The sequence below is a fragment of the Poeciliopsis prolifica genome, unplaced genomic scaffold (genome assembly GCF_027474105.1).
Source record: "Poeciliopsis prolifica strain line A6 unplaced genomic scaffold, Auburn_PproV2 SCAFFOLD049, whole genome shotgun sequence".
NCBI lineage: Eukaryota > Metazoa > Chordata > Actinopteri > Cyprinodontiformes > Poeciliidae > Poeciliopsis > Poeciliopsis prolifica.
The window spans coordinates 1454852-1471029 of NW_026562424.1; the positions used below are offsets into that span (position 1 = coordinate 1454852).

Below are 16178 nucleotides of genomic sequence, written 5' to 3' on the forward strand. Positions count from 1 at the left end.
AGGGAGGATGAAAACGGGCTCAGGGAGATGTAGAGGCAACTCAAACGGTCCAAAAGGAAACACTGGATGGTGAAGGAGCGTCAGAGTGTCTCGTTAGCTTCATTTAAAGGTGCAGTACGTAACTTTTGTAAAGAATTTGTTTTCAGATGTTTGTTAAAGCTGTCACCATGTCATTCAGATAATCTCTGAAAAGACTGATCTCCTCCACAACGTCACTGAGCTGCTACTGAATAAATGCACCAAAAACAACCAATCAGAGCCAGGAGGCGGGGCTTATCACTCTCAGTCATCCTCATGTACTTGCTGCTAAATGTGCTAACGCCAGATAAGCGACTCACCTTTACAGGAAAACCGTTTTCTGCTGTCATTGATGGCTATGCTAAGTGACTTTAGCATTGATGACATGCTATGCTAGCTGCAATGTAGCAGAGAGCACTGGGGGGAAATCCATTAAGCCCCGCCTCCTCCCCCGATTGGTTTATAATTATCAGAGAGAAATCAGATTGATTTTTTTAGATTATTTCATATCATCACCAGGTGACAGTTTCAACAAATGTGTAAAAAACTATTTTTCTGAAAGTTACACACTGCAGCTTTAAGTTGATCCAATCATTCCTTGCCTTTCAACCTTCTTTATCCTTAAAGTCTGATTAGTTTTCCAATCATTTCTCCATCTAACTGCATTTTTATAAATCCCATTTAGTCTGTAGTGAACGTCCACCCATTCTTATTCTTTGATTTGGCCTCCTTTTCTCCCCAGGCGTCTCTCCTCTCCTTTGCATGTCCCCACATCTCCTCGAGACACAGACTGAGAAAATGAAGGGATGATTCAGAGAAGGGAGAGAGAAACTTATTGACAAAGCTGATCAATAACAGAAGATGTTCAAGAGAAGATCAGTGGACATCGTCAGGCCTAAAGGGGCAGAAACCTGAGCTTTGCTTTACTGTGGATCAATTTGTGGAGTACAAAAAAAAAGTCTGAATGTTTTAAGTCGATGGTGAAAATATGTTTCAAAACTTTTGATGGACAGGCTTTTAATTAACGCACTATTTTTTGGTGTAAAAGAATAAACACATTTGCAGTGTTTTTTTCTTTGGAGCTCAGCGACAGATGGATTCTCACACCATCTGCTGCTCAGAGCTGCAACTCCGAAAACTTAAGTTGGAGTTTAGAGACGAGCAGAAAAGGAAAATGTTATTTACTGTGACTGAATCAGAGACGCTATAAAAAGCAGAGACGTGAACGGCACATTCAGCAGATCCCATGATGACTTTTATTTGTAAATGATAGAGAAATTAGACAAAAATAGTATTTTATATGAAATAATAAATATATATATTACACACACATATATTTGCAGATTTGCCCCAGAGGTTGCTCCCAATAAGCTTTGTATGTTTGTACTTTGCAAACGCTGAATATATATTCCATGTTTGACAGGATTAGTAAAAGAGCCCATCTGTTTTGTACTCAGTGCTGATAGCAATCATCATAGAAAACTGGTCAGGGTGTTTTTAAATGTTCAAATTACACTGTAAAAAATGAGGAAGAGATTTAAAAGCTTCATCAGGTTTCAGACAGTTTTGGAGAAAATTGAGTTTTGTGTTTTGGGGTGAAACTAAAGTTGTGTCCTTCCTCTTTGGTGCCATGAGGTCGGCCATTTTGTTTTTTTCCATGTAGGTGAGGTGATGAAAAAGGGCTTTTTCCTGCTTCTCTATTTGCCTGAACTTCTCGACCTTATGCCTCTGTGAGTCTGATAATGTGAGTGTTTGTTGGTCTCAGATGCTTCCCCTGACTTTTGCCTTCTTTCCTAAAGCGTTTTCCATAAAAGCAAATGCTTCTGCTCCTAAAATGTTGAATTAATTAGTTTTTATTTCTGAACTGTCGATCCCACAGTTTCACTATTCCACAAAGCAAAAAACATAAAAAATAATTTTCACATATTTTTGCTGTAATAAATGGAAAAACTACAGTTTGTGTTTTATATTAAACATCCAATCTGGACTTTATTCTATATGGTGGCTGACAGGCGCAAACACATGAATAATGCAAACTCCAAAACACTTACATATAAGTGCAAAAACCTGCAACTAATAAAATAAAAACAAAAGAAAAAATCTGCAAACACAGGAAATGGAAACAACCAGGTCAGACACAATAACAAACGTTTCTGGATGATAAATTGCTCCTGATGTTGTTGCGATAAACGGAAATGTTGTTTTGACAATATTCCAGTAAAGTGATGGTAATGGATTAATAATGCTGGAACACGTTATCAAAGATCAATAAACATTAAATTGTAATCATGTTTAAATGTCCAAAACTGAAAAAACAGAAATAACAAAATCAATCATAAAGTGTTTGTAAACAAATTTGTCCTTCAAAATAAAATCTTGTTCAAACCAAAACATCAGATTTTTAACATCCAGTTTTTGGTACAAATACAAAAACAAGGAATTAATCAAATAGAAATTAAATAGTTTGGTTTAATTTATTGTGCTATTGATTTATTGTGTCAAACCTAACTGCAAATTGCAAAAATAACAGCAAATATGAAACAATTAAATCTCACGCCACAAAACCCAAGTCCTCCATTCCACTAGGGGGAGTCTGGAGCTGTTATTACCTACATCCTACATAAATATACTGGTATTCAGTAATATAAAAGATTATTTGTTTATGAAGACAGACATCCCTTCTTTTCTCGGGTTCTGGTCTGATAATTCGTTGATCGACTCCCCCTGGTGGTCTGGAGGACTTTCATTTCAGGAGCAAAATACCAGCGTTTCGTACCTGCTGCTGTTTTTCTACTTCAGGTGGTTGCAGAGTTTTTCATGTTCAAAAATACTTAACTGGTCCAAATGTTATGATTCTAAATCCATGTCCAGAGGTTCTGCAGTGCTGCCCAGAACAGAACCAGCCTTCATCAGGTTGTTGTCCACTCAGAACTTCAGTCTCATTCATGGCGTTGATGTTTTTCCATGTGGCTGGCAAAGAGCGATCCCATCAGTTACGTCCAAAGAAGCCGTGGGGCTTCCCGTGACGCTAACAGGTGTCTTTCTAACGTAGTTTCTGAACAAGGGATTTATATTCAGAGAAAAACAAACTGTGATCTGGGTTTATATATGTCAATGTGTTGCTTGTGTTTTTGCATTATTCATGTGTTGGTGGCGATTTTGCCATTTGCTGCACGTGCGCCGGTCGGCCACGGTGATTTTAAGATGCCAGTGCAGCCATTTAACTGTGGGGCAAACATCACTTATAGCTTTGTATGTAATGACGATAATGTCAGCAAAGATGATAAAAATATAGTATAATGAAGATTATAATATTAGGTATGTAAACATTTTTAAGAATCTCTGTCTTCCAGATAGTGTGGACAAATTCTTTGACGTTTTATGTTTAATTTCTGGGTTTTCTGTAAATGCTCTCTATCCTGCAGTGACTCCAGTATGAAAGCAGAACTTGGACTGAGCCGTAGTGTAGAAAGCATTACAGCTTATGAACACCAGAGTATTTTTAGGCCTAGTGAAATGCATCATGACCACATACAGTATGAGCATAAGTATGCAGAGATAAAAGGTATATGAATATATATATATATAAATTTTGTTTTGAATAAAATACAGTATATAATATGATAGAGATACAACTAAGGTGTTGAAATAAAAGCTGAAATAAAGCCCGGCTCTGTCGTCTTGTTTGGACTGAATGGAGTCATTTGGCAGCAGAGGTGGCGGACAGCGCCGCTCTCAGCTCCAGGCGCGTTTTCCCTTCGCTTTGCTGAGTTAATGGTGTAAATGTTTGGAGCTCGTGGGCAGGAAGACGAGGAAATGGCTTGTTGGAGAGCGTGCAGCCGGCTCAAACTGGCCTGGGAGGCATTAAGTAGATGAATGTCTGTTTGCAACCGACTCACAAATGAAGCTATTTTTCTGTGATGGTGAAACTGAAACATGCTGTTTTCTTTTCTTGTGTATGTGAAGAAACCTTTCCAGAAAACAATCTCTCCCATGACTTCATCCAAGGTACTTAGTTTGGGTGACATGATGTGCTCTGAATCATCATTGAGGTCATGTTTTGATTGTCTTTAAAAGAAAAACTGATTCAACATGATGATTTGTTTTTTCTTACAGAAGTAATTTGCGCTCTGTAAATTCTTCCCTTAATGGCACAACTAAAGTCTTTTTATGAGGATCATTTCAAAGCAGAGCATCTTTGTGAAGTTTGAGGGAAATGATCAGTGCTAAACCGCTAATAGCAGAAATGATCAGTGCTAAACCGCTAATAGCAGAAATGGTCAGTGCTAATGCGCTAATAGCAGAGCTAATTTATCATGTTAGCATTTTGCACAGTTAGCTTGCTCTATGTCAGTTTTACGTTGCTGTTTTCTGACCTTTGAGTTGAAAAAAGTTTGATATCTGTGATCAATATTTGATTTTCAACATTTAAGATCCTTCAACAAGTTAGACGTTTATATTCACGCTCTTATTTTGAAGTGAATGAACACCTTTACGCACCAATTCCGGTTCCGGTCCTCACGTCTTCTTTCACTAAACTTTGAGAAATAGCAGTAATACAGCATTGACATAAAGTAGCAGTCAGTGACGGTAATGAAACAGAAATTCTCGTGCATGAATCCTTTGACCCTGTTAGGGTTTAATTTAACTCCTTAGCATTAGCTTCTGCTAAATATCAGGTTGGTGTAGCGCTTTAGCATTAGCGGACTGAACGCAGCTAGCGTTAGCTGAGCTGAACTGGTGCAGTTTCTCTGAAGGCTTTTCCTTCTGGTTGCTGATCTGATGGTCAGGATCTGACAGGATTTCCTCCCACTTTGTGTTCAAGCTTTTGTTCTTTCCAGTGTTTCTTCCTGCCTTTGAATAATAACTGATCACTTTTCCTTCCAGTGCAGTTCAGTCAGGACTGTCACGTTTCTCTTCTTGCAGACAAAACATCACAAGCAGGAGAAAAGTTCTGCCTGAAAATCTGACTCTTAATCAATTTGGCTTGAAATCATTTAATAAACTCCAATAGAATTGGATTCTAACGAGCTGAAGGTTTAATTACCAACAGTCCAGATATAAAATTCATAATACTTTTAAGAATAAATTGAATATTTCAGAATAAAGTAAATCATGAAAATGAACCTTTAATCCACCTCCACTCCGTTAGTGGAAGTTCAGATCGTTTGGTCGTGTCTGAATGTAAAGAAATCCAAAAACTGAACTCTGGTTCGGTTTGAATGTGAACGCCAAGCGGACCGGAGAGCGCTCCAAAAGCAGGAAGTGAACTACAGCGCAGGGCATTCTGGGTAAATGCAACCAATGCTAACATGTTAGCCTAGTACTAGCAGCAGAAATGGCTCCTGGTCTTCAGCCAAAGACTAAAGAGAAATCCTCCATCTTGTTTCCTCTGGTGAAGAAGCAGCAGATGAAGGAGTTCTGGTTCCAGTAGAACCGGGCCTACTGGACTATCAGGTGTTAAAAACCTCAACTGTCTAAACGTTCTGATGTTTGAAAGATGACGTGTGGATGCAGCGTTAGCGACACTCCGCACTCTTTAGGTCACAGTGGAGTCCATCCACATGGGAACTCCTCACACACGCGTGTGCTAATAAGATCATATGACCGTGAGCCTCCTGACATGATCATGTCAAAATAAAAGCCTGGCATCTCATTAGCACCATATTGATAGGACAGAGGGAGGGCCGGGGGGCGGGGCGTCTTCCAGCTGTTGTTCCTGATGAACCGGGTCCAGAAGATCCAGAGGATCCGGAGGATCCGGAGGATCCGGACGGCGAGCAGCAGATCCCAGCAGGACATGAGGAAAAACCCGACGGCTTGATGTTTGGAGCGGCTGCAGCTGACAGGCAGCAGCAGGTGAGGTGAGTAGAAAGAGGAAAGAGTTCATTTCCACCAAAAACCAAAAGACGATTTCAGATTAAACTCCAAATGTTTACAGAGAAAAACTTCAACATTTTACAATTTCAAAAGTTTAATTTTTTTTTTCAAATGAGTTTTTTTCTAGAAAATTTCTGAGATTAATCTCAAAATTTCAGACTTTTCTAATTTTTGACCTTTTGAACTTTCAAAACATTTTCTAGAAAATTTCTGAGAAAAAACAATTCCCTCTCTCTCTTTTATTCTCTCTCTCTCTCCCCCCCTCTCTCTCTCTCTCTCTCTCTCTCACTTCTTCCCTCCTCTCTCTCTCTCTCCTTCCCTCTCTCTCCCTCCCTCTCTCTCTCTCTCTCCTTCCCTCTCTCTCTCTCTCTCTCCTTCCCTCCCCCTCTCTCTCTCTCCTTCCCTCTCTCTCCCTCCCTCTCTCTCTCTCTCTCTCCTTCCCTCCCCCTCTCTCTCTCTCCTTCCCTCTCTCCCTCCCTCCCCCTCTCTCTCTCCTTCCCTCCCCCCTCTCTCTCTCTCTCTCTCTCCTTCCCTCTCTCTCCCTCTCTCTCCTTCCCTCCCCCTCTCCCTCCCCCTCTCTCTCTCTCCTTCCCTCTCTCTCCCTCCCTCCCCCTCTCTCTCTCCTTCCCTCCCCCTCTCTCTCTCTCTCTCCTTCCCTCTCCCTCCCTCTCTCTCTCTCTCTCTCTCTCTCCTTCCCCCTCTCTCTCCCTCCCTCTCTCTCTCTCTCTCTCTCTCTCTCTCCCTCTCTATCCCTCCCTCTCTCTCTCCATCGCTGCGTTGTGTGGAAGTGATTCTTCTCGTTCTCCGTCTCTCGCCCGGCTCCGGTCTGCAGTGGGTGTGTGTGACTTTAAGCGGGAGGTAAAAGTGGGTCAGGCGAGCGGCGCGGTGGCGAGGAGGAGGGGGCGTCAGACATGGAGCAGCTCTTGAACTCCAGAACCAAGTGGTGTGTTGAGTAATCAGTGGTGATTCAGGGAGACATGTAAGTGATGTTGCTTCAGGCGTGACCGCTCAGCTGTCACGGCTTTTCCCGACTCGGCTTGTGAGTGATTTTCTCTGGTGATGTTGTTTCAACTCAGAGGAAACTGATGAATGATTGTTGATGGAAACATGATGACGGTCTTCATGAGGCCGGCTGCATCAGAGCCGCTCGGATAGGAAAACTCAGAGATGTTTAGATTTGGCCCAAACTTTCTAGAGTTTCAAAAGTTTAACCTTTTTGACATTTGGAAGTTTTCTGAGTTACAACAGTTGAACTTTTTCATGTATATTCTAAAACATTTCTGAGTTTAATCTGAAAATTTCAGATGTTTTTTTCTTGCAAATGTCCAAATTTTGGAGCTCAAGAATTTCCAAGTTTTTTCTAAAAATATTCCTGTGATTAATGTAGATTTCAGGTTTTCTGGCAAACATCTTGTCTCTTGTTTTCGTCTCTCTGCTGGTTCCACATCTCTCAGCGACGCGTCAACAGACAGAAATAGGCCTGAACCTGAACGGGAGGTAGAAGTGGACCGGGCCGGGCCGGGCCTGACCGGGCCGGGCCTTGTGTTAGTCAGAGCGAACAGAACCGTGACCTTTCCCTGCCGTTTATTTTGGGAAGGCTGCAGGAAGAAATGCTGGAGCAGCTGTTCTATTCCTGCAAGCCGATCCCGACCCGCCGGATTCCAGCGCCGCCGCCTCTGCCTGGCGGGCGGGAGGGGGGGGGGAAAGAGGGGGGGAGGGGGGGGGTCTGTTGTACAGTAAATATGGCTGCCAGATCAAAACGGTCATGGAAAATCAGACTCACCGGCTGGAACTGCACACAGTTTTTATTCTTCACTATTTGAGTTTCATGATCTGAATAACAAGAAAATATTCATTAGGAGGAAAAACCTGCAGGTTTCAACTCAAACTTCAGACTTTTTACCACTTGAATGAAGTTTAAGACCTGCTGGTCACTCCACTAAAACTAATCAATATTTTGATCATCGATCAACTGATATGAAACACTGTCATACTGATATTGTGATCCATTTTTCAGCCATATTTACAGAAACGTACAAACTTTATGTGATGATAAATTATCACTTTTACCCACAATTAGCCTGAACAATAAACAAATAACAATATATGTCTCTATCGACGAGTGATCAATATCAATTATTCAATCATTTCACCGAACTCCAATCCAGAACCGCACAGCATTCTGGGAGATGAAGGCAGAGAGATTTAGCTGCTCAGGCTCTCATTGCTAGCTTAGCTAGCTAACCTAGCTTAGCTCGGTTGGTGGAATCAACGAGCAGCTGATGCAGCAGCTTCTGAGCCTCAAAACTCAAAACCAGATCAATAACACAAAATCAATAACTGTGGATATCAACTGATATGAATCGCAAAGATACACAGAAATAAAGCTAGCTAGCTAGTCAGCTAGCACCCTGCAGAATGAAGCTGAGAATATTTCACCAAACTGAAAACTTTTAAGGTTTTATGAATAAAAATGAAAACTTGTCTTTCCAAGCAAACACAAATCTATTCAGCTGGAGATTAATTTGCACTAAATTGTGATGGAAACATAAAACTAGCTAGTTAGCAATGTTAGCGGTGAGCTAACTGTTAGCCTCAAACATCTAGCAAGAAAAAAAAATGACAAAATTTAAGATCTGTGATCAACGTATTTAATGTCAACTTCCTTCTTAAACATGAAATTTCCTTTTCAAAAAGGTAACTGAATTCATTTGAAGCTGTTTGAAGGAAGAGCCACAGGATCCAGTTTGTGTTTTTCTTCTGAATAAACCAGATTACTGTTTTAAGCTGTGCATGCTGCCACCTGCGCAGCGCCACCTGCTGGCAGACAGGTGTCCAGTCTGTTTATGTTGAAGCTGCTCTCAGATCCTGTTTTAGTTGTGAAGGAGCAGCTTTGATATGAAATGCTGTATCTTTGTGTTCTGCCTTCTCGGCTCGTTGTGTTCCTCTGCTGACGCTTTAAACACATCAGCTGTGAAAATCTGTGCTGTTATTTCAGCCGTTTGACTGAAACTTCAGAGAAAAAGAGACTGAATGCTTTAAACTGCAGCTTCACCTGTTTCCTCAGACACAACAAAAACAAATATGAAATATGAGGAGCTCTGAGTTCATATTGTTGCATTTAAAGCGAGAAGCAGAAAATGAAAGTCAAATTTAAAGTGACAGAAGAGGAAACGTGATGTGATTCTGGACCCGGAGAATCAGGAGGCCTGCAGACACAGAGGTCACCAGGCTTCACCTTTCAGGGTCAAAGACACTAAAGTTCCTCATTTCAGAGATTTTATTTTCTCCTAAACTTTCAGTCTCTAAAAACCCAAAAACATTCAACTCGAGCAAATTATACAGTCGATAGTCATTTAGGTTTTTGTAGGAAAGAGTTTTGCATGTTTTAAAAGAAAAACATCAAATCCCTTTGGGTTCAATGGAACAAATTTATTTCTTTCAGAACCTTCACTGTATTTCTTGAACTGCAGTTAAGGGGCCACAAAAATCCCTCAGAGAGTCACACTTGGCCCGCGGGCCTCGTGTTGGACACCCGACATAAACAGAGGTGTTCTTTGTTCCTAGACATGGCGAGCCAACCCAAGGAACCGCTGGAGGATCCCAAGAAGCAGAGCTTCTGGATGGTGACGATTATTCAGCGATATTATCGATCCGATTCTGATCGATTCTGGATTCCAACTCCTAAAGCGAATCTCTGCTTCTGTTCCCACCCAGCCTGGGAACTACGTGCGCACGGTGCAGAGGACGGACCAGTCCTTCCAGGCCTGTAACGACGTCACGGCCTGCTTCCTGGAGCGAGCCAAGCTGGAGCAGCAGTACGCGCAGCAGCTGAGCCAGTGGAGCAGCAGGTGGAAGAACATCATGGACTCCAGTGAGAGAGACGCCGCGTCGCTTCTTCACCAGCCTGCTGCTGCTGCAGCAACAACCTGCTGCTGCTGCAGCAACAACCTGCCTGCTGCTGCAGCAACAACCTGCTGCTGCAGCAACAACCTGCCTGCTGCTGCAGCAACAACCTGCCTGCTGCTGCAGCAACAACCTGCCTGCTGCTGCAGCAACAACCTGCCTGCTGCTGCAGCAACAACCTGCTGCTGCTGCAGCAACAACCTGCCTGCTGCTACAGCAACAACCTGCATGCTGCTGCAGCAACAACCTGCCTGCTGCAGCAGCAACAACCTGCCTGCTGCTGCAGCAACAACCTGCCTGCTGCAGCAACAAACGCTTCATTTCAGCTGTAGAGATGTCAGTAAAAAGGTTTCCAGAGGTCGTTGTCACTGACTTCAGCTGAGTAATTAGGTTGACCTTTGATGACCTCTAGAAGCATTTCTTAATATTTCTAAATATTAGGTGTTCTTGCTATCAGCTGAATCATTGGTAAACTGAGCAGGTTTTTGCATGAGCTTCCTAAATGCCTTGTTGTTTAGCAGAGTAAAGTTCGCCGGTTCTTCTGGGTTCCAGTTTGTGTTGCTGACGTGGAAATGAAGAAACTTCACTTGGTTTCCATGTTAAATGTGGCAGAAACTGAAGGAAATTCAGTTTTTTCTTTCTCGTTGTTCTGCTTTAATCCTTTTCTTCAGACTTTCATGTGAGATTTTCCAGAGGAAATCAGGCCTCCAGGGGGCGCTCCTCAGTCTTTGCTGTGTTTGCTGCGCAGGGCCCGTGTACGGCTCCCTGATGAGGGCGTGGCAGTGCTTCTTCGCCTCCACCGAGCGCCTGGCGGCCCTCCACTCCTCCATCTCGCAGTCGCTCATCGCGGAGGAGGGACAGCGAGTGAAGAGCTGGCAGAAGGAGACGTTCCCCAAGAAGCTCTTCTGTGGCTTCAAGGAGAGCTACGACAACAGAAGCAGCTTCTCCCGCGCGCAGAAGCCCTGGGCCAAGAAGCTCACCAAGGTCACCAAGTTCATCAGGCAACCACAGGAAGTGACATCACAGGCTGGAAAAACACAAACTGTCACCAAGAGTTAACGCTCGACAGAAACAATAAGTTAGAAGTAACAATATTTTTGACTGAAATCATCTCAGTTTGGCCAAAATGCAAAAACTGACACCATAAATGACCTTGAACACATCAAACTGCAAAACGCAAAATCTTACCAGGAATTTCAGTTTCTAGTGCAAATATCTGGATAAGTTTCAATAAACTTCAAATTCATTAATATTGGTGAAAATACTGAGCTAATATATTTTAATTAGATTTTCTAACTTAGTTCTTTAATCTCAAAATTTTGAGATTTTGATTTGATTTTCAGAATTAATGTCATAATTCTGAGATTGAAGTCAGAATTATGAGATCAAAATCTGATTTTTCAGTGGCCATAACTTTATTTTATTAATAAGTCAGAACATTTTTGAAGAGTTTTTTGTAAATTTTCTGACTTTGAACAAATGAAACTCATTTTAGTGATTCTCACTGAGCCAAAACCACAAACGTTTGGCTTCAGATTGAGAGAAAATATGTATTTTATTCGTTGCATTTGAAGTTTGATCTTTTATTTTAACTTTAAAAAATGAAACCCATTTGAGCTTGAAGGCCAAGCAGAATAATCTGGGAAACGAAACTCTTTCATCAAACACATTTTCCTGTTGTCAGAACGGCTCCATCAGAACCGCTTCCTGTTTGCTGCGTCTGTTTGCTGCAGCTGGAGAAGGCCCGGCTGGCGTTCCACAAGGCGTGCCAGAAGGAGCAGGCGGCGCTGGAGAAGGAGAAGCAGGCGAACGAAAACCCGGCGCTGAGCGAGGAGAAGAAGCTGAAGACGGCCGAGGCCAGAGAGAGAGCTGCCGAGGAGCGAGAGAGAGTGAGACGTCAACACGAGCGCTTTACGCTCCCTGATTGAAAACATGACGCATGCGGTCGCATTTCATCTCCTGGGAAAGTCAGAGCTTGAAGTTTCAGCCTGCAGCGTTTCCCCTCCGTGAGGTTTGTTGTTGTTGCTGAGCTCAGTGTTTATGAGGCCGAATCATCGCTGCAGCATCTGCTGATCACAAAGGCCCGTTTTCCTCCTGAGCTCAGAACCGCACGGAAAGACTGCAGGAAGTGACATCACAGGCCATTCCAGATGGAAAAGGGATAAATTAACACCAGAAAACATTTTTATGTTTAGATCAAAAACTTTCTAGAAAAAAGTTGGAATAAAATAGAAAGTTTGACTTTTGAAACTCAAATTTCCAACTTTTTTCTGAATGTTTTTCTCAGATTTTCAGCTTCTCTAGTAAATTTTTATGATTAATATCAAAAGTTTGAGTTTTTGTCTAGAAACTTTCTGACTTTTCTAACTTTTTAGATTAATATTTGAAATTTTCTAGAAAAACTGAAACTTTCTGATCCCAAAAAGTAAAAAATTTGCAACTTTTTGAATTAAAGTTTCAATGTTTTTTTCCACAAATTTCTGTGACCTCAAAATTTCAGATTTTTCTTTTTTAGCAATTTTTTGTCTTTTGAAACGAAGGAATTTCCCATTTACATTTTTTCTTAATTTTAACCTTTATCTCAAATTTTCAGCATTTTCTTGCAAAACTGAAATTTTCAAATATTTTCTAGAATTATTTTTAAATTAATCTCAAAAAAATTTTCCATCAATTTTTATTTTTCAAATTCCAATAATTTTTCATTGAAAATTCTCAAAATCTCAGAATTTTCTAAACATTCTGAGTTTAAGTTAAAATTTGTTTCTCGTAGCTGTGGTGGCCCTGATGCTCCGTTCTAGTTTAGCTAAACCTCATTTGATTTTAGATTTGTTCTTGTCACTGAGTTCAGTGTTGCATTAGGTGGTTAAATCCGTGGTTAAAAGGTCTTTGCTTGGTTTCTTCTCTGATAAGGCCAGAGAGCGATATGAAAAAGCTCTGGAGGAAGTGACATCATACACGCCTCGCTACATGGAGGAGATGGAGGCCATTTTTGAGCAGTCGCAGGAGGAAGAGAGGAAGAGGATCAGCTTCCTGAAGCAGGTCTTCCTCTCCATCCACAGACACCTGGACGTCACCAACAACGAGAGGTGAGACGTTTTCAACGCTTCGTCTGCAGCAGCATGAGGCTCCAGCTGCTCTTCCTCTTCCTCTTGCTCCTCTTCAGCGTGAAGGCGGTTTACAGCGAGCTGCATCAGACTCTGATGTCCATCGACGAGCAGGACGACCTCAAGTGGTGGCGGAGCAACCAGGGACCCGGCATGCCGACCGACTGGCCCAAGATCCAGGTACCGACCACGAAAGGAGAGGAGTCCGGTCCATCAGCCTATAAACTCCGGTCCGGTCGGTGAGGTGTGATCGGTAATCAACCTCTGACCTCTGACCTCTGGTCCTCCAAACCTCAGTCTGGTTCTGTTTGAATATGAACGCCATGCAGACCAGAGAGCGCGCCAAAAACAGGAAGTGGACTACAGTGCAGGGCATTCTGGGTAAATACAGCCAAAGCTAACATGCTAGCCTAGCGTTAGCAGCAGAAATGGCTCCTGGTCTTCAGCCAAACACTAAAGAGAAATCACTAAACTCTGACGCCTCCATCTTGGTTCATCTGGTGAAACAGGAAGTTGCTCTCAGTGTCTTCAGAGGTTTTAGTGTCGTTTCCTGCAGTGGTTGTTGGTGCAGCGCCCCCAGGCCAGGAGGGGAACAGGCTGGTTTGGGTCAGAACCACAGCAGCTGGAGGTGGAGCAGAAGTTCTGGTTCCAGTAGAACCGGGTCGACCGGACCGTCAGGAAGAAAAAAAACATTAAAAACAAAAACTTGACAACTTTTATTAATTTAGTTTTGTGTTTTTTGGTGGGTTTGTGATTTTAGCTGAAAGTTGGTATCAAGTTCAATTTGGTGCGTCGGACTCTGGAATCAGGTTCAGGATTCCAGAGTCAGAGGTCAAAGGTGAACCAGATGATGAGGAAATGTTCATTTCAGACTTTAGAGACTTGGCTCGTGGAAGACGTATTTTCTTTTTGTGGATGATTTTCTTGCTGAGTGTTTTTGCGTTGGCTCCGACCAGGAATGGGTCCCGCCTGTGAAAAAGCCGAAGAGGAAACGGAGGAACCAGAAAGGCAAAGAAAGTCGTCCGTAAGTCACTAAAACACGACTTTTGACTCGTTTTCTTCAGCTTGGTTATTTGTGGATGTTTGCGGCTGCAGCGTGATGATCGGCGGCGTGAAGGTCCGAGCGTTGTACGACTACGTGGGAGAGGAGGCCGACGAGCTGTCCTTCAGAGCAGGTGAAGCACAGGAAGTGATGTCACTGCGGGGTTGGAGTCGACCGGATGGTTTTATGAAACGTGTTTCTGTTTCAGGCTCTGGTGTCCAGAATCTGGAGCCTTTTGGCCCCTGGACTGATTTTAACTACATGTTTTTCTAACAATTATTTTGAAAAAAATTCATTAATTACATTTAAAAGATGCAGATTTTTCATTTAACCATCGAAGTAATTTTTACACAATATTAAATTACATAAAAAATTCTAATCGACAAAAGATTTCAGTCATTTTTAAATAAGAAAGTTAATATAACCTAAAAGTGAACTCTGTTAGTATGAAATAAAAATCCTTCAGACATGAAAATCTCAGGCGTTTCTGCTGCACTGAACAGTAATACATCATTAACAATTAGTTATTGATTAACTGATTAATAAATGGACAGTAACAGGTTCTTAACAAGAGAGATTTTAATATAATTTGAACTGGATGAAGCTAAAACTGCCATTTGAATCGAATGTGACGGATTTTTCAAATCCTAAATAAAAAATGTTTATATTTTTTACAGTTTTTGCAGAATTACTGCAGTGACTGAAACGTCTTTATACTCCAGATATTGGTTAATTGATTACTAAATTAGTTGACGATTATTTAAATAATTGATTAATCACAATTAATCTGATAATCCACAAAATCAGCAAGTATGTGTCTTATAAAATGTATTTTATTTACATTTCCTCCATTTCAGGTTTTATTTAGTTCATTCAATAATAAATATGAATAGTTCATGTAACAACTAAAACAAATTGATGAAGGGAGAAAAAGAAGCAAATCAGCAAAAACTAAACAGCTTATTTGCTGTTAAATCCCTTCAAATGTGAATTTAATGAAGCGAAACTCAAATGAATTTTAGATGCAGATGAATTTTATCTCACAGTTGAATTTATTCCATAACTCAAACGCATCGTCGTCGTTCTGAATCTGATTTTTTTGCTTGCTTCTCGGTTGTTTTGTCTTTGTGCTTGAAACGTTTGTGCGGCTGCAGGCGAGACGTTCCTGAAGGTGGAGGAGGAGGACGAGCAGGGCTGGTGCCGGGGGCAGCTGAGCGGCGGGAAGGAGGGATTCTACCCCGCTAATTACGTCGAAGTCGCTGAGTGACGACTCCGTTTTCACCCACAGCTCCTTTGTTTTCTTAATGCTTTTGAAAGCAACGCATTATTAATATGTTTCTGCTGGAAGATGTTCATGTCCACTGCTGATCCACAACCAGCTTCAGAAAGAGCAGGAGCTTCTTAAAGAGACAGAGGCACAATTTCAAGCTGTTAGATCAGGAAGTCAAATTTCTTAGAAGTCACATTTTATATATGTAACATTTTGTAACAACTGAAAGTAACAATTTATTAATCGTGCTCTAAAGTGTCTGCTGCCTGGGAAATACATAATATTGCCCCTTTAATTGAAATTTGGAGTGATGTTTGGTCTGGATGAGTTTCCATATAAAACTGTTTCTGCATGTTGATGTGTTTATAAAAACAAAATATTTATTTTCTTCCACCATAACTGAGTTATTATGTCTATAATGGGCTGACGGGACAAAGTGTTCACAACATTCTGCATGAAAAGTGAATATTTACCTTCTGGGAACACAAATGACATAGTTAATGAGTTAAATTTCACAATAAAAGCATCCTTTTGCTTGTTATGTTGTTGGCTTTTAATGAAAATCTGTAAAATAAAAGTTAAACCAAAACGTTGAGCTTTTCTTTCAGTGTTCATCTTGATTCAAAGGTTTTTTTTCTGTCTACCAGATTTTTTCTTTTTTACCTTTTTTAAAAATTTTTTTATCATAAACACTAATCCATTTGTTAATCATAAAACTTAAGTACAAATATTATTTTCCGTTTATCATCTTTCTGCCAGTCAAATTAATCTGCTGCTTTATTCTTCATTCTTAGTGAGAAAGAAACAAATCAACTAAACACAAATCCACTGAAATCAGAAGATATAAGGCAGCATTTATGACTGAATGTAATAATTAATAGTGTAATAATTAATAGTGAATAAAAGTAAAACAAAAGCAGTACATTATTATATTTCCATTGTCGATAAGAAACAGTGA

General features: G+C 41.1%; 2 protein-coding genes across 2 annotated transcripts in view; both read left to right on the top strand.

Moving 5' to 3' along the window:
- The window catches only part of LOC129377637 (SH3 and multiple ankyrin repeat domains protein 1-like), a 51111-nt gene extending 47046 nt beyond the window's left edge, over positions 1–4065 (top strand). The window contains exon 28 of the mRNA XM_055057733.1: positions 761–4065. Within this exon, the coding sequence (XP_054913708.1) occupies positions 761–812 (52 nt within the window). The 3' untranslated portion in view covers positions 813–4065. The remainder of the gene's footprint in view (positions 1–760) is intronic.
- A 2596-nt stretch (positions 4066–6661) lies between these two features.
- On the top strand, positions 6662–15815 carry LOC129377634 (protein kinase C and casein kinase substrate in neurons protein 2-like). The gene is made up of 10 exons (XM_055057725.1): positions 6662–6877; positions 9466–9524; positions 9616–9772; positions 10553–10788; positions 11538–11693; positions 12715–12890; positions 12968–13088; positions 13865–13932; positions 14004–14083; positions 15105–15815. Exons 2-10 carry the CDS (start codon positions 9468–9470, stop codon positions 15215–15217), a joined length of 1164 nt encoding a protein of 387 aa, XP_054913700.1. The 5' UTR covers positions 6662–6877; positions 9466–9467; the 3' UTR covers positions 15218–15815.
- Positions 15816–16178: the final 363 nt, after the last annotated feature.

Bases quoted from the DNA above. Each gene is read 5' to 3' on its own strand.
- LOC129377634 (XM_055057725.1), top strand. From the start codon at position 9,468: ATGGCGAGCCAACCCAAGGAACCGCTGGAGGATCCCAAGAAGCAGAGC. The intron at 11,694-12,714 runs GTGAGACGTCAA...TTCTCTGATAAG, and splicing joins CTGCCGAGGAGCGAGAGAGA to GCCAGAGAGCGATATGAAAA. The intron at 13,089-13,864 runs GTACCGACCACG...GGCTCCGACCAG, and splicing joins CCGACTGGCCCAAGATCCAG to GAATGGGTCCCGCCTGTGAA.